We start from the raw sequence: 18,807 nt of genomic DNA, 5'->3' as shown, positions 1-18,807 counted from the left end.
TTATCTCAGGTGGTTCAGCTTCTTTGAAGCAGTCATCTATTGCTTTTACAGGTCTTTTTATACATTTGAAGCATACCCGCTAATTTTACAAACACAAAATAGCCACTTTGCATTCTAAGATGAGCTTTATGGTGGAATTAACCAGTTTATTGGCCAGATTTTTGGCAGCACCATCGCGGGGTGTTTGTTTTTCTTCTTCTTTCTTTTTTTAAAATCACGCCTGAGGCTCCTTGCCAGTGGAAGGCACCTCCCGCTGGTTTGAAAAACCCTCACTCTGGCTGAGAGGTGCATTTAGCATGCCTGTAATCTGCTGCTCACATGGGCTTGAATGACAATTTCTTTGTGCATGTTTAATAAACCAAATTGTCAGCTGTGTGATCAAAGTGAGAGGGAAATAGTCTATCTATCTATCTATCTATCTATCTATCTGTCTGTCTGTCTGTCTGTCTGTCTGTCTATCTATCATGGGAAATCCAATCAACCTGGCTGATTTACTTTGTGCCTGCTGGTATAACGCACTCACCCCGCATGTAATTGCTTTTTTAATGCTCTGTTCAGCAGGGAATTGGTTGTTTGGCGTTAGTGCATCACAGAGAAGGACCATTGTGTCAAATTGTCTCATTATTTCTCTCCACCACCACCACCACCACCACCATCCTTCCACCGTCTCCCTTGTGACTGTGAGTTTGGTCATAATCCTCGCTGTCGAGTTTAGTAGAGAGTGTCCAAACGTCTCACATGAGACACAGATTGTTTGGCTAATTGATATTTCCCCAAAGATGGACTCCAAATGCATCAGTGACCCAATTGAAAATTGTAATGTCACAGCACAGAGTTTTTTTCCCCTTCCCTTTCTTTATTCAACGGCACACCTCCTCCATTGGTTAGATTTGGTGAGGGTGGGGTCTCACTTAAGAGCCACTGACGTAGCCGTCTTTGGTTTTAACCGAGGCGCAGTCTGTGTAGGAACAGAGAAAAGTGTTTTGAGACCAAGATAAGAGGTGAAACAGAGGAATGAAGTGGTGAGAGGGGGTTTAAGGTGTCCTGATTTGGTACACGATGTTGATGTCGTGCTGTCCTGCGCGCTTCGAGACTGTGTGGAGCGTCTGGAGTGGGCACAACTGGTGTCCGCTCTCATCCACAGCAGCAAACAGTTGGTTCTGAGCATCAGGTGATCGTCTCAGACAACATTACCACTTCTTCCTCTTCTTCCTTTTGTTCTTCTTCTTTCTCTGGGTGGACACTTTTTAGCAGAGGAGCAGAGAGAGTGGACGCTCCTGAACAAGTATGACCAAAGGATCCGCGCCCTGACGCGCCTCGGTGAGTGCATGTTGGACCGGTGAGAGTGACTGTGGACTAGTATGAAGCGCCATGGCTTGGTGTGACCGCGGGGTTCAAACGCTGCTGGCCACCGTGGGGGCTTTCGCTGCCTTCAGCCTTATGACCATCGCCATCGGCACGGACTACTGGCTTTATTCTCGGGCGTACATCTGCAACAGCACCAATGCCACCACGGACGAGACCCAACCGCAGCCCAAAACCAAGAAGGGCGACCTCACCCACTCCGGGCTGTGGAGAATCTGCTGTATTGAAGGTAAGCCTTACACCGTGCTCTGCATGCTAATCTAACACATACTGCACGATTTCCTGCTCTTTTCTACAGCAAGTACTTTAAATTCTCTCTTTTTTCTGAGGAGGAGTCTTTTTTTCCTCAGTGCGCACGGACACAAGGACGCACTCCTTTTACGCACGGCAAAATGTCTCAGTTGGGAGATGGGGGCACAACAAAAAATGATCATAAAGGTGGGAAAACGTTCAGAGGTTATAGGTCAGATGGAGTGGGCGCACACTTGCGGATTTTAACCAGCTGAAGTCGCAGATTTCCGGGAGAAAAGCGTCCCGGCGCTAAACTCGAGCCGTCTGCCAACTGTTACATCGCATTGTCGGAGCACAGGCCCGCACAGTAAACACGACTGTTATAGTCTGCGAGAGACGGCGATGCCAAGCCGGCGCGTCTGAGCCCATTCACTTTTAAGCCGGTCGCTGCCAGGAAATGTGCGCGAGTCTACTTTCATTCATGTCTTCGTTGTATCCGATGCTGTTGCTTGGCAACATCCCTGACATTGCTATGGAAACATGCCCAGTGATATAAAAATAGCTGGCTCAGAGTTCACGTCATGTCCAAGCAAAATAGAAGAAAGTACAGTTTGAGTGAAAGAACATGAGGTGAACATCCCGTAATTTATCTTTTCATCCTTTTAAAAGTGAATTTTTGGATGTTTGGAGAGGAGGTGCGCTGGCAGTGACGTCTTACTTCAGAGGCAGACAGGCGCTCATTCATTGACCAATCTTCCTTCCGGCCACCCCTTGACTTCTCGCCTCCGCTTTCAATGAATGAGTCGATGTTACTGGATGGATTTGTTCATGTCACAAACGTCCGTCGTCATGAGACAGAAATAGATCCGCAAATAAACGTCCTGCTGAAGGAAGGAGATAAAACTCAGGTATCTTATTTTGAAAGCACACCACAACTTACTAAATGTATCGTCAGCGCACACAACACAATCATATTCTACTCTGTCTGAATTTAAAATGTGCAAGCAAATTTGTTTTCAAAACAAGTTGCTCACTCAACAAAATTTCTATACAGGGGCACTTTGTAGTTTTGGAGACGAAATTCAAACTCAGAATTTGAATATTTACAATATTAAGGGGGTAATTTCTTGTTTCCATAACTGAATAAACAAGAAGCTAGAAAGGTGGCAGGGTCCGCCATATATAAACAAAGTAAAACTGTAAGTAAAACATATGAAATGATGTTGTCCTTTAAGGTCAGTTTGTTTATTCAGTTGATTCAGTCATGAAAACGAAGTTTGTTTATTTATTTAAAGAAAAAAACAGTCAATGAAGATCTTCTCCCTCTGATTAAAATTTCTTCCCCAAAACTACATAGTGCTCCTTTAACTTTAGTAGCTAAACTGCAGAATTAAGAAGGATTTTGGCCAAAGCTTCAGATAGGCACTTCAGATGTACAGAAACATGTATGTACAGGAGGAGGTGAAACGTGACACATTTTTAGTGTAATTTCTGGGGCATTATTACAGAAAAACGTGCAGTATGTGTTGTGAGATGGAAACTTTTTGTTTGGTTACCTTCAAACTCAAGAAGAATCTCCTCTAAAATGTTCGTTTTTATCATCTTTTGTGTTGATACATGAGGACTTTTTATTGATATCCAGCCATTAAAGGATGTTTTGCTTCTTCTCCCTAAAAAGTCAGCTGAATATTTAACATGTTGTCCCCCAAAAATGAAAAAAGGAAACATTTTGCCTGGACACTAGCTACTTTAATTGCCCTTGTCTTGGTGATGGATCACGTGCTTTTCCATTATTTGCATTTTATTCTGAAGATTGTTTGGTTTCCAACCACACTTGCAAGACTTAATGTCACTAGAGGCCACATACAGCTGTCATCAATGATTAAACTGTCTCCGGGCTCGTCCTGCGGTGATGATGGACGCTTTAGACACATGTGAAGAACATCCTGGCGTGTTATGACACTTGCAATTTACCGAGAGTCATGCATGGCTGGGCACCTGTCTGTGATGTGGACAGACTCACAGTCTGCGTTACATCCTCCGAGACCTGGAGAAATGAAAATAAATCACAAAAGCCTGCCAACTATTATGTCGAGCTTTGAAGTAAGTAATGGGAGTGGATTAATGACGGTAGAGACAAAGACCGGCTCTGTGCGATGACAAGAGCAAGAATCTGACAAATAAAAGCCCGGCCTATCATATCACTCTCTCCTGTGCTAACAGTTTTACTTCTGCGCCTCTGCTGAAACTACAAGATGCTGGACAGTGGCTCCGTTGTCATGGAGACTCATAAGTATAGAGAAGACAAAGAAGGAAGACTCAACCCCCCCTCCTCTGACACACACACCCCTCTGGTCATAATGACAAACACACTGTGTTATTGACGGGGCCGACTCTGTGTGTATCACAGCTACTGTGGAGAACATCACCACGTTTGGCTGAGCAGATTGCAGCGACAACACGTTGCACAGTTTCTTCTCAGAAGCCTCCAGTGAGCTTGTTTCAGCGTTTCCAGTCGCTCGGCCCCAGCGAGCGTTACCCGCATGGCATTTTAGGAATATACCGAATGAGGTCATCCACAAAGTCCTTTGGATTTCTCAAGAGTTGTTTCGATTTTTTTCCTCCCCTCCTTTGTTTGTTTTCTCACATGGATGCCGCGAGGCCAGGGTAGCACTGATTTGCATCAGAACCGGCGATGCATCAGAGGCTGTCGCTTACGTGCGACTCGAGTAAATAATACCAACCCTGACAATGAGAATTGACCTAATGACTAATCCAATCAGCTGGTTCGTATTTACAGTAAACATCGCAGCTGGAGGTTGTGTGAGTGGCGAGGCAGCTGTTTTTCTAAGGGGGACAGTGAGGAGGCCTTTTATTTAGGGTTGCTCTGCCGTTCCCATCGTGCGCCGCAAGTCTGTAATTAAAACACGTCAACTGAGAGGCCGTGCAGGGCCACTAATTAGCCAGCGGGCCCTCACTTCCACCTCAGTCCCTATGTCCTCCTCTCTGCTTGATGTGCTCTCTCTTTTTAACTCTTTATATGTTTATCTCCTCCATTCGCATCATCCTTTTATCTGTTTTGTCTTCTGTTATTCTACTTTTTGAGTTAACCCTCTGTCACCCCCTTCATACCCACCAACCCTCAGTCCCTTTTCCTTTAGGATGCATTTCTCCTCTCGTTTGAATCGAGTTCCTGGTGTCATGCTGTTTGAAAATAGGTAACCCCAAAGGAAAAGTTTGAAATTATGGGAAACTGACTTTCTTGCAGAGAGTAAAGTGAGAAGATTGATGCCACTTTAATGTTGACATGCTAAGCAGTGGCGGACTCAGGATGTTTGAAGGGCAGGGGCCCACTTTGGTTTTTGTATGGATTTTGCAAGTAAAGTATTGTGTGTTAATTAGTGAACTTTGGAGGTGATAGTCGATGGATTTGATTGGCTTTGGACGGAGATAATCAAGATAGCTGTTGTGGGTGAGTGGGCTTTGTATAGGACTCTCAGTCAAGAGACTGGGGATCAAATCTTACATGGAACATAATATTGTACTAATTTAATGTATTATTTTCTATTTCTTTACAGTTTTCTGTCGCTGTTTGGTTAGGTTTAGGGAGCTAAAATACTTGGTTAGGTTTAGGAAAACAGGGTTTGGGTTACAGAAGATTATAAGTGTATTCCCGAAAAAAACCTAAACTTTTCTATAAAACAAGCTTTTTAACATCGAGAAGTAGCAGGTCTTCTGTTGTTTAATTAACAAAACTTTACAATCCTTAACACTTGTCAGCCTTTGAGGTCATGGAAGAAGACGAAAAGAAAATGAGTCACCTTCAGTACTAGAAAGTTTAATTGAATATATTTATACACACTCAAAGAATAAAATCTTAAGCATTGCGTTGAGAAGCCATTATATATGTACATTTATAATTAAGTGACAATGCATAACAGACTTCACAACAGACTACATGAGGCTACAGATCTCAGTTTTTCTTCCAACAACGTGGTTACACATGCACAGTCTACCCCAAGCAGGGCTGCGTTTGAAGAAACTGCTGCCTGGTGACAATTTAATTAACCAACTGTCAGTCATATCAACACTGAATCACTGATGTCTTTGCCAAATTGCTTTTCTTTCATCCTCACTTGGACCGGGAGAAAAAAAAAAAACTGGAGGGGGTTTGTTTGATTACACAGATGCTTTTATATTCTGCCCCGGCATTCCCTGCTCGCTTCCAAACTAATAAATGTATGTGTCTGTGCGAGCTGTGTGTGGACGTCTGCATTTGATATCGAGGCCCGGCAACAGTGCTCTATCTGTTTACAGCTTCATAAAACCTAATCATCCCACCTGCTGTAAACCTCAGAGTCAGAGTCTGCCGTCAGTGTTCACACACTCTCCATCGCAGGTCTGAAAGCAAGGCACACTCCAGGTTTGCCGTGCGTCTGTTATGTGAAGCTTTACTGAAAATACATCACCTGCTGGAGGCTACGCAGTTCTGTGAAATGCAATACTAAAGTCACTTCTGATTGGCTTAATCATCAATCAATTTGCCGAGCTATTGAGGTGTGAAAATGAGGAAGTGGGGGAGCATGGAGCTCGTTGTTGTGATGAACCTCGCTCCCGGAGAGCGACGACTCAATGAGACAGTGCTATTGGTGTATTCCACTGGGGCCGCTCCCTTATTGGCCGAGCAGCGCTAATTCAAAATAATGACAACGTGCATCATCCTGTTGCTAGAGGCATCACAGCTGTCACAGCTGCTCCTGATACATGCGTGTATGTTTGTATGTTTTGTGTCCGTGCGCATGTGTCCACTTGTGTGTGGCAGTCGTGTTCTGTTAAGTGGAGACAGATCTGTGACGGGGAACAGGCTTTGTTCTGTGCCGTCTCTTATTTGGTGAGTTTCAAATTACAATGAAGATGTCAAAAGCAACCTTGGAGAGTGTTTATGTAAATGAGCTTATTAAAGACTAACAGGGGTTGCCATGGAGAAGAGGAGGAGAGGCTCAGCATGGGTCTTTGCATCTCCAGTCTAGGCCAGGAAATCCTTTATTTCCTGTGTTCTGTGTTGACAATTATTTCTCAATTTGTCACAACACAATCACCTTGTAACATCCCCCTGATTTGTGGATAAGAGCTTTTTTATTTGTTACCAACACTGAGGTGACCAACTTTATGTCTATCCAGTCCAGTATTACGACAGTTTGTGATACAGCGACAACATGTATCTACAGGATCGTGTACATTGACACAGATCAGTTCAATCTTTAATTACATATAACCAAAATCATGATATTTTCCCAACCTTAAAGCTACAATATGTAAGAAAAAAAAGAAAAAAAAGTTTAAAACACTCTTAGTCAACTTAGTCAAGTTAAAATGTGTTTCTCTGGCACATCTAAAACCAACGTGAGTTCACCAAAGTGCTTGACAAACATGGACGAAACAAAATAAGGTCATCAAAAGATCATGCAGAGTTCAAGATAAGCTCCCCGAGCAAAGTGGTTAAAATCAGTGATGGATTCAGGATGTTCCAGGGGCGGAGTATTGATATATTTATGTGAAGAGAGGGCACTTCACCACATCTTCTCCACTGTAAGGGCACCTGAGAGGGCACTTTATCATGTTTTATCTACCGTAGTGGCATCCAAGAGGGCACTTTTGCTGCGTTTTTTCGAACATGGGGGCACTGGTGGCTATAATTATCACAGAATTATCGTAAAGATATCTACTGAAGTGAGCATGCAAACCAGCTTGTCCCGGCCCAATGAGGTGATTCCAGCGGTGGGCGCTGACTGATGTCTGACCTCCCTCGGAACTGCTGTGGATCAGCTTCCAACTGTATTCCTTGTCATCAAACTGGTTTCTGTTGGTCTTGGAAGCTGTGTTTAGTTACAATCTGGCCATGTTCACTGAGAGGCTGCTGATCCCGTTTCTGCTGCCCACTTGCCCGGCTCCAGTTCTGGTGCTCTTTCTGGTGCCGCTCCCCAAAATCTGGGGCTTCATACTGCATGGCTAACTGAGCTAACAAGCTAATGACAGCTACCGTCAGCAGCAGTTAACAGTTACTCTGGTGATCTGCTGCCGACAGGTGGCCGTCTATTGGCTCAAACGATTATCTGGTTTAGCTAATGTATTTTTTACGAGTACAAATATCATCGGGTAGCTGCCTGAAGTTTTTTCCTTCATGCTTATACAATAGTTGTTCTGTAAATAGTTCTCTTACTCTTAAATATAACAACTTCTGATCAGCCAATAAAACTGCCAGGCTTAGACAAACAACTAGTCGTGCCCATTTTTGGGTTGATTCCCATATGGAAATTAACTGCAAATATCTTTGCCTAAACTTAACCAAATTCCTTCCTGTGACTCCACCGCGGTTCACAAATGTATAGTTTAATTCAGTCGAAGAAACAGCGCAGGCACGAAAGACAGTCCTGCCGAGTCATGAAAAAAATGTTAATCCGTGTCCATGTGAAAGAATCCTGTAGATTTACAATACGACACACTGCCGTGACTATTTTGTTCGGTCTGGCCAACCTCTTGTCTCTACATGTCCCTGCAGTTTCACAGCTTTTACATTGCACAGCTGTCCTCCGACCTTTGTTTCACAATCCACATTTTGCCCTTTAACGCTCACTCCACCTTCCCTGATTTCTCGCTTGCTGATTCCCTGCTCTCCTCCTCTGTCTGAGCTCCTCTTTAATGTGGCCTCCTATCTTTTTTCATCCCCATCATTCCTCTGCTGCCTGCGCTGCTGTTGTTTCATTTCCTTGTACCTTCTTCCCCCGTTTAATCTCCTCAGCCCTTCCTCCCAGCTAGTCAGTATTCAGACTTTATTTCATTTCATGAAGGGTCGATCTGACAGAATGCACACACACACACACACACGCACACACACACACACACACACACACACACACACAAACTAAACATAGACATTGAGCTGATAACTGTCACTCATAAATCACGAGCCTTGAGGCCGCTTATAATCAGATTCCCAATCAGTTGCAATATTGTCTTTTATTTCTTCCATTCTCCCTCTCTCTCTCTCTCTCTCTCTCTCTCTCTCTCTCTCTCTCACACACACACACACACACACACACACACACACACACACAGGAGACAAGACAGAGGCGACAGACTGGCTGGGGTCTGGACTCGAGCATATTTTGCACATGAGTCAAAATTAATAGTAGTGTTCTGAGTTCACAGTCAAAAGTGTGTTGTTTAGTAGAAAAGACACACGCTTGTAAAAGTGCACAGATAAAATCTGCTCAAGCCCGGACGCTGCAGCATGATCTAGTGTTTACACAGCAATTAACAGCACAGCAAAGGTGTCTGTATTTTTGTTATCTTCACAGTTCTTGATCTAACCATGAGAGCAAGATGTCTTTTTTCACAAGTCTCATATCGCTGCTTAAAATAGTCCGCAGCCCTTTTTTCCATCAGTGACTAGACACAGAAACTTGTGCTCCATTTCCACTGACTGATTTGACGCTAATTAATTTGATGTCCCTTATTAAGCAGCAGACCTAGTTAATGAAAGCGAGCGTGGCCTTAAAAGCTGTGGCACAGACGAAGATGGCTGCTGACCCTTCGGCACCTGTGAAATGGAGTTGACAGGTGTCTGTCTGTCACAGGCGCAGGCTGGTGATTGGGAAGTTGACATTTTAGCTCAGCTCTAATCGCTGCTGCCTGTTAAGCCATTAGAGATGAAAAGGGGACTCTGTATTATATTCTGATCAATTGTGCAGCCGTCATTTCAAGTGGTTAATGTGCCACAGTTACAATTGTAAACTGCGTTGCATGCTGCAGAAATGAATGCTTGACAGGTGTAGCCACACTAAGTCAGGCTGTTGGAGCTTGTCGAATGGTCAATTGCTTTCCCTCCTCCGGGATGCAGACAAACACAAATATGCAAACATACATATGCTCTTGTAAAAATATAGAAGTGAAGCCACAGCTCAGCCCACCTTTATTTCCGTGGGTGCTATTTGCAGAATAACTTAAGTGTTGCGGCCGTTCACAGCCCAAATGGTGAATGAATAGTCAAAGAGCTCCCAGTATTACCACTGCTGCAGTGAGCACATCCATTAACCCCACCCCAAACCCATCTCTCTCCAGACAAGGTGTTGTTTATACACCGGCTCAATTACCGGCTTCTCTCAGTTTTGACCTCACTCTCTCTCTCTTTCTCTCCCTCCACTCTGTTCTCCCGTTGCAACTCACGGCATTAAAAGCTTCCAGCGCCACTCTTTTGTTGTTCAAATAGGCTCCTTGTTCCTCCCCATCACTCAGCCATTCACCTGAGCTGGATTTGGACACGCGCCACAACCCCTCAAATCCCTCTGGGCAATGCAATCTTAATCCCACCGCCGTATAGCGTATGCACTGATCCTGGAAACACAAACTAACCCTCCAATATGTGTGCTCACTGAGCTGTGAATTTGAGTTTGCAGGATTCAGGGAGCTCTGAACAACAACAACAATCATTGTCTGACCCCAAGTGTTCATTTAAAAGCTAAGGTCAAAGGTGAAAGTCTCAATTATAGTCAGAGGGGAAAACCACGGAGAGGGTAATGATTCAATCCTAGAGAATATGTTGCTTCTGTGTGCACAAGTGTGTACATGTGATCGATCCAAAATGCATGTTTGATGCTTTCATATCTCATTGTGAACAATTTGCTAGGTCTAGGTTTGCTAGTTTTTCTCAAAATAACACTTAAGGCTGCTGTTTGTCGTCATTTTAGCTAACTTCCTGTCCTTTTCGCAGTTAGCAATCCCCTTCCTCCTCTCTACGTCACTACACTTGCATGACTCATTTCTTTTTTTCCGAGGCAGCTCTCTCAGAATTGAAATCTGTGCGTTCCTCATGCAGACAGGACCGCCTCTTTATGGAGTTCTCTGTCCTGATTGGATAAAGTGGGCAGGGATACCGGAAAATGTCACCCCATAACAGTGATTTCTTCGTGTCTCCTCTTGAGTCAAAACCTACAGTATTGCTGGACATTAAATGGTCAGTGCGCTCATGAGGATGCACCTGTTCATTTTGAAACAGCAATGCCCAATGGGGAACGTCCAACACCCGACTGACTACATCACTCACTCAGTATGACAGGGACAGACTTTAACGTTTAAAGAGCCACTTTGCTGTGTTCCAGCCAAAAAATAACCAGTGGTCACCTGAGAAGTGACTTTCCACTCCTCCCTATTTTATCAGAGAGAAGTGCGTCTTACTCCAGTGGACACGGTTTAACAGGTCACTTGGTGGGGAGCAACTGCAGCTCTGCCTCCAGCACCCACACATCCTTCAGCCAGCTGAAACCAACTGGTGTTTGATAGATTCACACAAACAGTCTAACCCCCAAGCATCACATAAATCCAGTTTGACCTCATGCATATATTCTCGATCCTATTTGTTGGTTGATCAGTCCTCATATTCTAAACATCACATGTATCCTTCCTGTTTCCCTCTAGGCATCAATCAAGGCAGCTGTTACAGAATCAACCATTTCCCTGATGACAATGATTACGACACGGACAGCTCTGAATACCTGCTGCGTAAGTGCTCCCCATTCATTCTCTGTGCCACGCATTGTTAAACCTGTCAGCCCTGTTGAAGGAAGTCCACTGACCTTCGCCGTCTTATTATTTGGCTCTGAGAGCAGTCTCCAAACAGGAGATGCAGATATTGTATCAGACTGTGAGCACAGCCTATGATAGTGTCTCACCTTTTCAGCAGATTATTTTGAAGCAGTTAATCACTCGTCATATGATGGGACAATTAAAGGTAGCCTTGCCAAACCCGACTACAAGGTGCTGTATATGTTTTGTCCGAAAGCATTAATTAATTTTTTGGTATTCAAGAGTTTAATTGACTCTTATACTCGAATGAAATGGTCACCCTTGCTAATCAATTAGCTCGAAAGCCACAAAAGCTAGCTTGACACTGTGGCTTCAGACATGGAGCTCAAACACAGAAAGCGGCTCATTATCATTTACTGATTAAAATTTTTTAAAAAGGTGTTAAAACGGCAAACTGCAGTGCAAGCATTCCATAGTTAATTGTTTTTTATTGCTTAATTGCTTTGATTGATGCTGGCGCAGGATCATATGCTTATTTGCATTTTCCTCATTATTCATATAACGTGAAGCGTGTTGTGAATTGTGCTCACAGCAAGAGGAACTTCTTCACACTGAACGGTGGGGAAGAGTGTTTCTTGGCTGTGTGGGGACATAAAATCCTTGTGAAAAACCTTTTTCATTGAAGGTACTTTTCTGTGAAAACAGGTTAAAATTGGAAATGGCGAGGCCTTCACTTAGATTTGCATTAGTTTGATATAAAATGGAGATAATCAATTATCAAAAGACCTTCATGTACTGCACTGCCAATTCAGCATTTGCCTAATATGCAGAGAAGAACAAAGACTTATCAGACTTTAGATAAAGTCCAAATGTAGTCCATTAGCCAAGAGGGCTTATTCAACTTTACAGTTGAATAAGCTCATCCATCGTTGGACACTTGTAAAATGGCACAGTGATTCATTTCTGGGGAGGTGATAGTCAGTGAGGGCTCTTGTTACATCCCACAGCTGATTAACAAAGCTTTGTCACAACAAGGCCCCAACGTATAAAAGGTAATGGAGTTTTTAAAAATGGATGGTAAGAGGTGAAGGGCTGGATAAATGAGGGCTCAGTAGGGTAATGAAAATTCAAATGATTCAATAGAGTCCATTTTTCTTTAACAGAAACAGTTGTTGAATGAATTTCCAGATCTCGGACACATTTGCCTGTTTTTGGTCTATTCATGGTTGTATTTTGGTATCTATGAAATTGATTGAAATACATCGTGTTAAAACCATTTCGGTGATTAAATGATCTCTTTGCCATGTCCTCTTCCCTACATCCCTGCAGGTATAGTTCGTGCCTCCAGTGTGTTCCCCATCCTCAGCACCTGCCTGCTGATGCTCGGCGGGCTGTGTGTCGGGGTTGGCCGAGTCTACAACAAGACAAACAATGTCCTCCTCAGCGCAGGCATTCTCTTTGTAGCTGCAGGTGAGCAGCAGGATTACACTGTCAACCATGCTCCCAATCATGTAAGGGCTAGGGGTTTATAATGAAGGAAGGCAGCTTGATGTGGCACCTGTGGTCACACGTTGTACACATGGTTTGTTGGTTGGTTGGTTTTTCATCATGTCTCCATTAGGATTTATCGATGTCTTCTGAATCTTTCTTGATTCTGTTGTCTTTTTGTTTCTTGCTCATCAGGTCTGAGCAACATCATCGGCATCATCGTCTACATCTCGAGCAACGCAGGAGACCCCAATGATAAACGTGACGATGACAAGAAGTACACTTACTCCTACGGCTGGTCGTTCTACTTCGGTGCCCTCTCATTCATTGTGGCCGAAACCGTGGCCGTCCTCGCCATCAACATCTACATTGAGAAAAACAAGGAAGTCCGCTGGAGGGCAAGGCGCGAGTTCATCCGCTCACTCTCTTCCTCTTCCCCGTACTCGAGGATACCGAGCTTCCGCTACCGCCGGCGGACGTCGCACGCCAGCTCTCATTCTACGGAGGCGTCGCGGGAGAACTCGCCAGTGGTTGGTTTGAAAGGGGTGCAATCTTCCAGTGGGGCCCTGGATGAGCTGTCCATGTATGCCCTGGCGAGGGACAGTGTGACAGATAATACGTACAGCCCCGAACATGAGGCGGCCGCTGAGTTCCTCCAGGTCCATAACTGTTTCCCCAATGATTTAAAAGACGGGGTGAATCGCAGGACCACACCGGTGTGAGGGGCATATCGCTGGGGCTCGAGGTTCACCTGGAAGTGGATGTGGGCTAATCTGTTGGAGCCTGAGGGCTTGTGATAGCCTGCCATCATCACAAGAGACAGTCCTTTCTGAAAAGACCGGACCAAAAGAGAGGACAGAAGACGAGCCAGTCAGTCATTACCTGCTTGTAGAGATCATCGAAGCAGAATAGAGTTACATTGTCTGTGCAGTAGCCGATGCGAAATTAGTGTTATCTTTCAACTGTCAAAATGCTTAAACGAGCAGCGTGTGGATCACAACCCTTGTTTGTGTAATAATCACTAAACATTGTGGATGAAGTGAGAGTGAAGCGTTGAGATGTGCCGATCAGCAGTATTCTACCTGTAAAGTATTTAAACACGGTGCTAAATGAAATGTACTCTTCAACTTGAAAGTGTTCCATTTGTGCGTGCAGTCGCTATAAAGTGTGGACCTCCGTCCGAAGTTTGTATCGTGTCCGCATAACCAGTTTGGTCTTGCCTTATACTCTAATCAAAGGTGTGAAAGAGACAGCAGTCTCTCAGCTGTCCTTTAAAATTATATATGGCCTTTTAAACAAATTATAAATATTTTTAATGTATCATTTTTCACAACAGTGTGTTTTGGGAGTCAGTGTCTTAACAAATGACTTAGTTGCTGAGTTGAAATGCATTTCATGTTTAGTATTTTGGGAGACTGTTCAAGTCAATCATCCAACATGAAAGGTTTTGTCTCCCTCGCTGCCTCTTCCTTAATCCTATTCTTCTCTGACATTTGTCAGTGGAACAAAATGTCCGTTCTGTCAGTGGAACACTTGAATGGCCCCTTTCTGTTCACCTCCATATCAGTCCGCCGTCCTTCCATCACGCTCCCCCCCTCCGATGGATGTGACATTGTGTATGTGCCTGTCATGAGAGAAGAGCAGCTGACAAAAAGGGGGTGCCCAGAACTGTGAAGACGGCGCAGGTCAGGACTTCCTTTGGCTCTGAATGAAGCCTTGGCATCCACAGAGCTTAATGGATAACGATCAGAGCCAGGCGGAGAATATTTGTCTGTCTGTCACACCCCTTGTGAGTCCATCTGGTCGCCTTTTTTGAAAAGAGGACCCGGCCAGAAGCAGAGGGAGCTGTGTGTGGCGGCGTCCCTGAGGGATTTGGCTCTAATAACCAACCATGTGTGTGAGAGTGTGTGTGTGCTGTCTTTTCGCACGTCCATCACTGCTCTTTCTTTTAGTTCTCTCAGGAAAAACTGTGTTGTTATGGCAGGTTAAACGCTTTGAGGTCCTCTCCCGACTTCGCGGTCTGCCCAGTCTCTTCAGTGTGAATACTAATTACACGACTTTAAACTTTCAAACTGCATGCAGTGAATACGCCAAAGCCCAGTTTTGCATTGGGATCGTGATTCGGGTAAAACAAAGCAAAAGTTTTATTTATGATTCCTTTAGTTTGGCTACTTACTTCCTTATTCTCTGACTGCCTTCCGGGAGTTATAAAGACAGGTGACCAATTGAAACGCACCATTACCTTGATGGAATTACAGATTTCTCTCGATTTGAACATTGTTGGAAATGTTGTGCATTATCATTCAGATCTGTGGAAAATAGGGACACCAAAACTGTCAGGTGAGGTAGTACAAAGAGCTGTCCAAGTTGAGCGGCGGTTAGGTTTGATTGATACGTCCAACAAAAGTAGGACACTGGGAGACTGGTGTTTGTCTCCAAGAGAAACCTAAAGTCATTGCTGACTTGTTTATGAGTAAAGAATGTAACTTACATTACTTAAAATGTTATTGATAACATTCAGCCACTAAATGAGCCATTCCCTCTCCTCCCTACCATTGCATTCATGCCAAAACACAGCTGTTGTTCCAATCATCTGCCCCTCAAGTGGTTGCCAGTTTGTTGCAATGCCTTACGTTGCTAACGTTAATGTTGCTAACGCTACCTAGCTAACGCGGCGCATCCTGTTGACGAAACACAGATGCCACGTGATACCAACGGTGACAAAACAATCATTTTGGACCCGACAAACATTTTAAAATTGTTAATTCACAATCATAGTAATGTTTTCATAAACATAGCCAAGTATTTTGTTGCTTAAATCTTACCAAACTGCGACTGTTTCGTTTTGATTTTTGTTTCCATGATGATAAAGGTAACCTGACTATGGATTTGTTCTCCACAGAAGTTAATGGGAAATGATTGGGGTATCACCTGCATACTAAATTGAACTTTGGTGTATGCACTCTAAGCAATTTGAAAGCATAAAGTCGTGTTGGTTGTACACAGATTGATGAGATTGGGTTGCTGTGGCAGCGGTGGGAAATGGACCAGTGATAAAGAAAAACCTGGTGAAAATGATTTGAGTAAAAAAAATTAAATACCATTACTGTTTTTAGTAAATGCTGTGAGTATTTGCTTGAGCTTGCTCCAAGAATCAGCTGGGGTGGCGTTTTGTTCAGTCTGAGGGCTATTCAGTTGGTTCTGGTTTAGTAACCGAGCTCAACCACAGAGGAGCATTTGATTGTATTTAGTGTGTTTGATATGCCATTAGAGATGCCACTTCATATACCAGGCTGAGCTCATGTAAAGAAAGCCATCAGTATGATCCAGTGTAGATCTTTTATATTACAGTTTGGGGGGGGGAAAGTAAAATGTGTTTGTTTGTAATGTAAAGCTGTAAAGTTGTATATAAAAGTACAATAAAAATACAAAAGAGAGAAAAAAAAACACTGAATGTGCAAAGACATGAAGACAGGATTCAAAGCATTATTTTACTGAACAGTGTCAATGATAATGACTTGATGCAGTCTGGTATTGGTCATACTATTAAATCTACCATTTTATTTTCAGGTAAACACACACTGGTTTTGTTGTTATCAGTCAAAAACAATTAATCTACTGAATATTCTGTTTTGTAATGTGAAGTACAGTAAGTTAATTTAGGAGATAAAAAATAGATTTTCTATTCCATGTGTATGCGGCAGCTGTACTTTACTGAATGTGCTTAAATTGATTTATGGCTTATTGTTGTGACTTAAGCACATTCTCCAGTTTTTTGAAGAAACGAACATCTACAAACATTTGAGTACGGACGTTCAGAAGGGAGCGGCTAGTCGGAGTAATGAAAAAAATCACAAGGAAAGAAACTGAGGTATCAAAAAAAGAACTTAATTTTCAATATGTGAAAAAGATCAAACCAACTGGAAAAAACATCACTGTTACCTGCACCGATTCTTATTTTTTGAGTGCCTTTTTTAATTTATACACTGTATTTTCTGCTTTCTATTTAATTTCTGAATTGTTCATCTCATCATCACATTTTATTTTCAACCAAAATCATACTGTTATAGACAAATAAACTAAATCAGGGTTATATTGTTGTGCTTTAGTGGTGGTTTCTTTCTTTTTACGAGAGTTTACAGTCATGCTGGCAGCTACAGAAGTGGTGCTAACATTGACGTGCTGTCATCTTCACAAGAACAATGTGGAAAAGTGATGTTTAGCAGGTTCAGTTCAGTGGGTTTGCATGCCAACTTTTTTAAATTAGCATTAAACACAAAGTACGGCTTTGTTTTGTACGTATTTTGTTATAAACTAAAGTATTGGATAAATTAAAAGTTTGAGCGGATGATGGCACTAAATCAAAAGGGATTACCAATGTTATCGAAATGTATCCAAAGGGGGGCATGCATATGTGTACCAAATGTCATGGCCATCCATTCTTTAGTTGTTGAGACATTTGACCGATTTCCACAAAAATCAACCTCCTGGAAAAAAGTAATTTTAGTAAAAAAATACTACAAAATAATTGCAGCCAAACCCGTTCATCTCAGTGTAGCTTGGTTTCCATTGAAGACCCTTTGAATGCAGTGCTTCATTCACATTTCTGTGGCTGACCTTCTCTGAGTCCTGAATGCCTCTTCAGCTCACCTGCACAATACTCGTCTCGTATTGTTTGGCAAAGAAATAAAACAGTCGGCATCGTGCTGATAGCAGCGCTCTTTGATCAAAATGTTATAAAGCCGTCACTCTCGCTCAGAGAGATGCCACCTGATATTACAAGGTTATTTTTTTGTATTTCAGCTGATTCATCGGTGAGCGGAGTGAACCTCTGTTTTCTGAATGTGTGTGAATCATATTATTGTCGGGATTGAAAAAAAAGAAGGGATGGTTGGCAGTTAAATGGAGCTGATCAGTTTAGGTTCAGTTCTTGTATTTTAACTTCTCAATGCAGAAGGCTTCTCCACATTACAGTCATAACTATTTTCCCACCTTCTTTTTAAAGGGGTCATACATGAACCTGCAAGAAGAATAGGGTTGTACCCACTGATATCTATAGTAGTAGTCACAAAATGGTGTAATACCTGCATTCCTTCAAAGGACGAAGCTGTTCAATAACCTGGGCGCAGCTGGGCAAACTGTTTTCTCTGCTCATTTTGCTCAGCGCAGAATTGGGCTACAAAAAAAATACAAATGACTGTCAAAAAGAACATTAAAAACAAACAGTAGTGGGTAGCAATCCACGGTGGCAGCAGCTAGTCTGCCGTCGATCGAGACACTGAACAAAGTCCAGTTTCCTCTAACAACAACTTATCCAACTAGCTCATTACTTACATGAAGATATCGATTAAGTTGATGCCTCGTTCAAAGTATCGGCGTCCACGGAGGGTTCAACCTCTTTGGCACTGGTTGCAGGTGTGCTAACGTTAGCCAGTTGTTTCCTCAGGTTAGGCACCCAGACCTAAAGGAAAAGCAGAATTCCTCCTACATTGCATTATCCTGTCAGATGTGTAATCATGCTGGTGAGATTTCATTTTGAGAAATGAAGAGGAATGTTTCTGCAGCTGTTTATCTAACTGGGGAAATTATCTTTTGACAGTAATGTCTGATGTTGCGGTACAACAGCTACATCAGCCCCTTGTAATTTCCACCTAATTTAATCTCTCTTCAGTGTGAGCTCATTAACTCACAATTCACTGTCCCACATCACCTCCTGCTTCATGTAGATCAACGACCAAAGCTTTTTGCCTGCGCCCGGTCAAGTGAGCCCGGACGACGTTGCAGGGGCGAACGCGTGGTAACCAATCCCGCTGTTTTAGACAGGAATATTAACATGACCCTCATAGAAATTGCCACAGGGCATGGGTAATCTAATTTAGCTTGAGTAATGTTGCCTGTCATTAGCAAATGAATACAGTCGGGTCCCTCTGAAAGCTATGCAATCTATTCTGCTATGGGTAAAATTAGCCTCCAGTTAAGCTTGTTTTTCATCCTGGACTAAAATTTCTAGCTGGCAGCTGTAATTGAAGTTAATGGCTGCTGAGTTTAGACGTGTCAATCCTGATTCCAGCAGAAGTGATTTTGCATGTTTCTGTCACTGCTCTGATTGTTCCGGTTCTGAGAGCTCGCCAGTGATATTTC

At 43.1% G+C, this 18,807-nt stretch overlaps 1 protein-coding gene across 1 annotated transcript; it reads left to right on the top strand.

Annotated features, from left to right (window-relative positions):
* The first annotated feature begins 786 nt into the window (after positions 1 to 786).
* On the top strand, positions 787 to 16,759 carry cacng4b (calcium channel, voltage-dependent, gamma subunit 4b). The gene is made up of 4 exons (XM_084370947.1): positions 787 to 1,594; positions 11,071 to 11,154; positions 12,508 to 12,648; positions 12,862 to 16,759. The coding sequence occupies exons 1-4, from the start codon at positions 1,372 to 1,374 to the stop codon at positions 13,386 to 13,388; spliced, it is 975 nt and encodes a 324-aa protein (XP_084227073.1). The 5' UTR covers positions 787 to 1,371; the 3' UTR covers positions 13,389 to 16,759.
* Positions 16,760 to 18,807: the final 2,048 nt, after the last annotated feature.

This window comes from Pagrus pagrus (genome assembly GCF_965226575.1).
Source record: "Pagrus pagrus genome assembly, chromosome: 13".
NCBI lineage: Eukaryota > Metazoa > Chordata > Actinopteri > Spariformes > Sparidae > Pagrus > Pagrus pagrus.
Note: the sequence above shows the minus strand (reverse complement) of the source record. Positions and strands in the feature narration are given on the sequence as shown.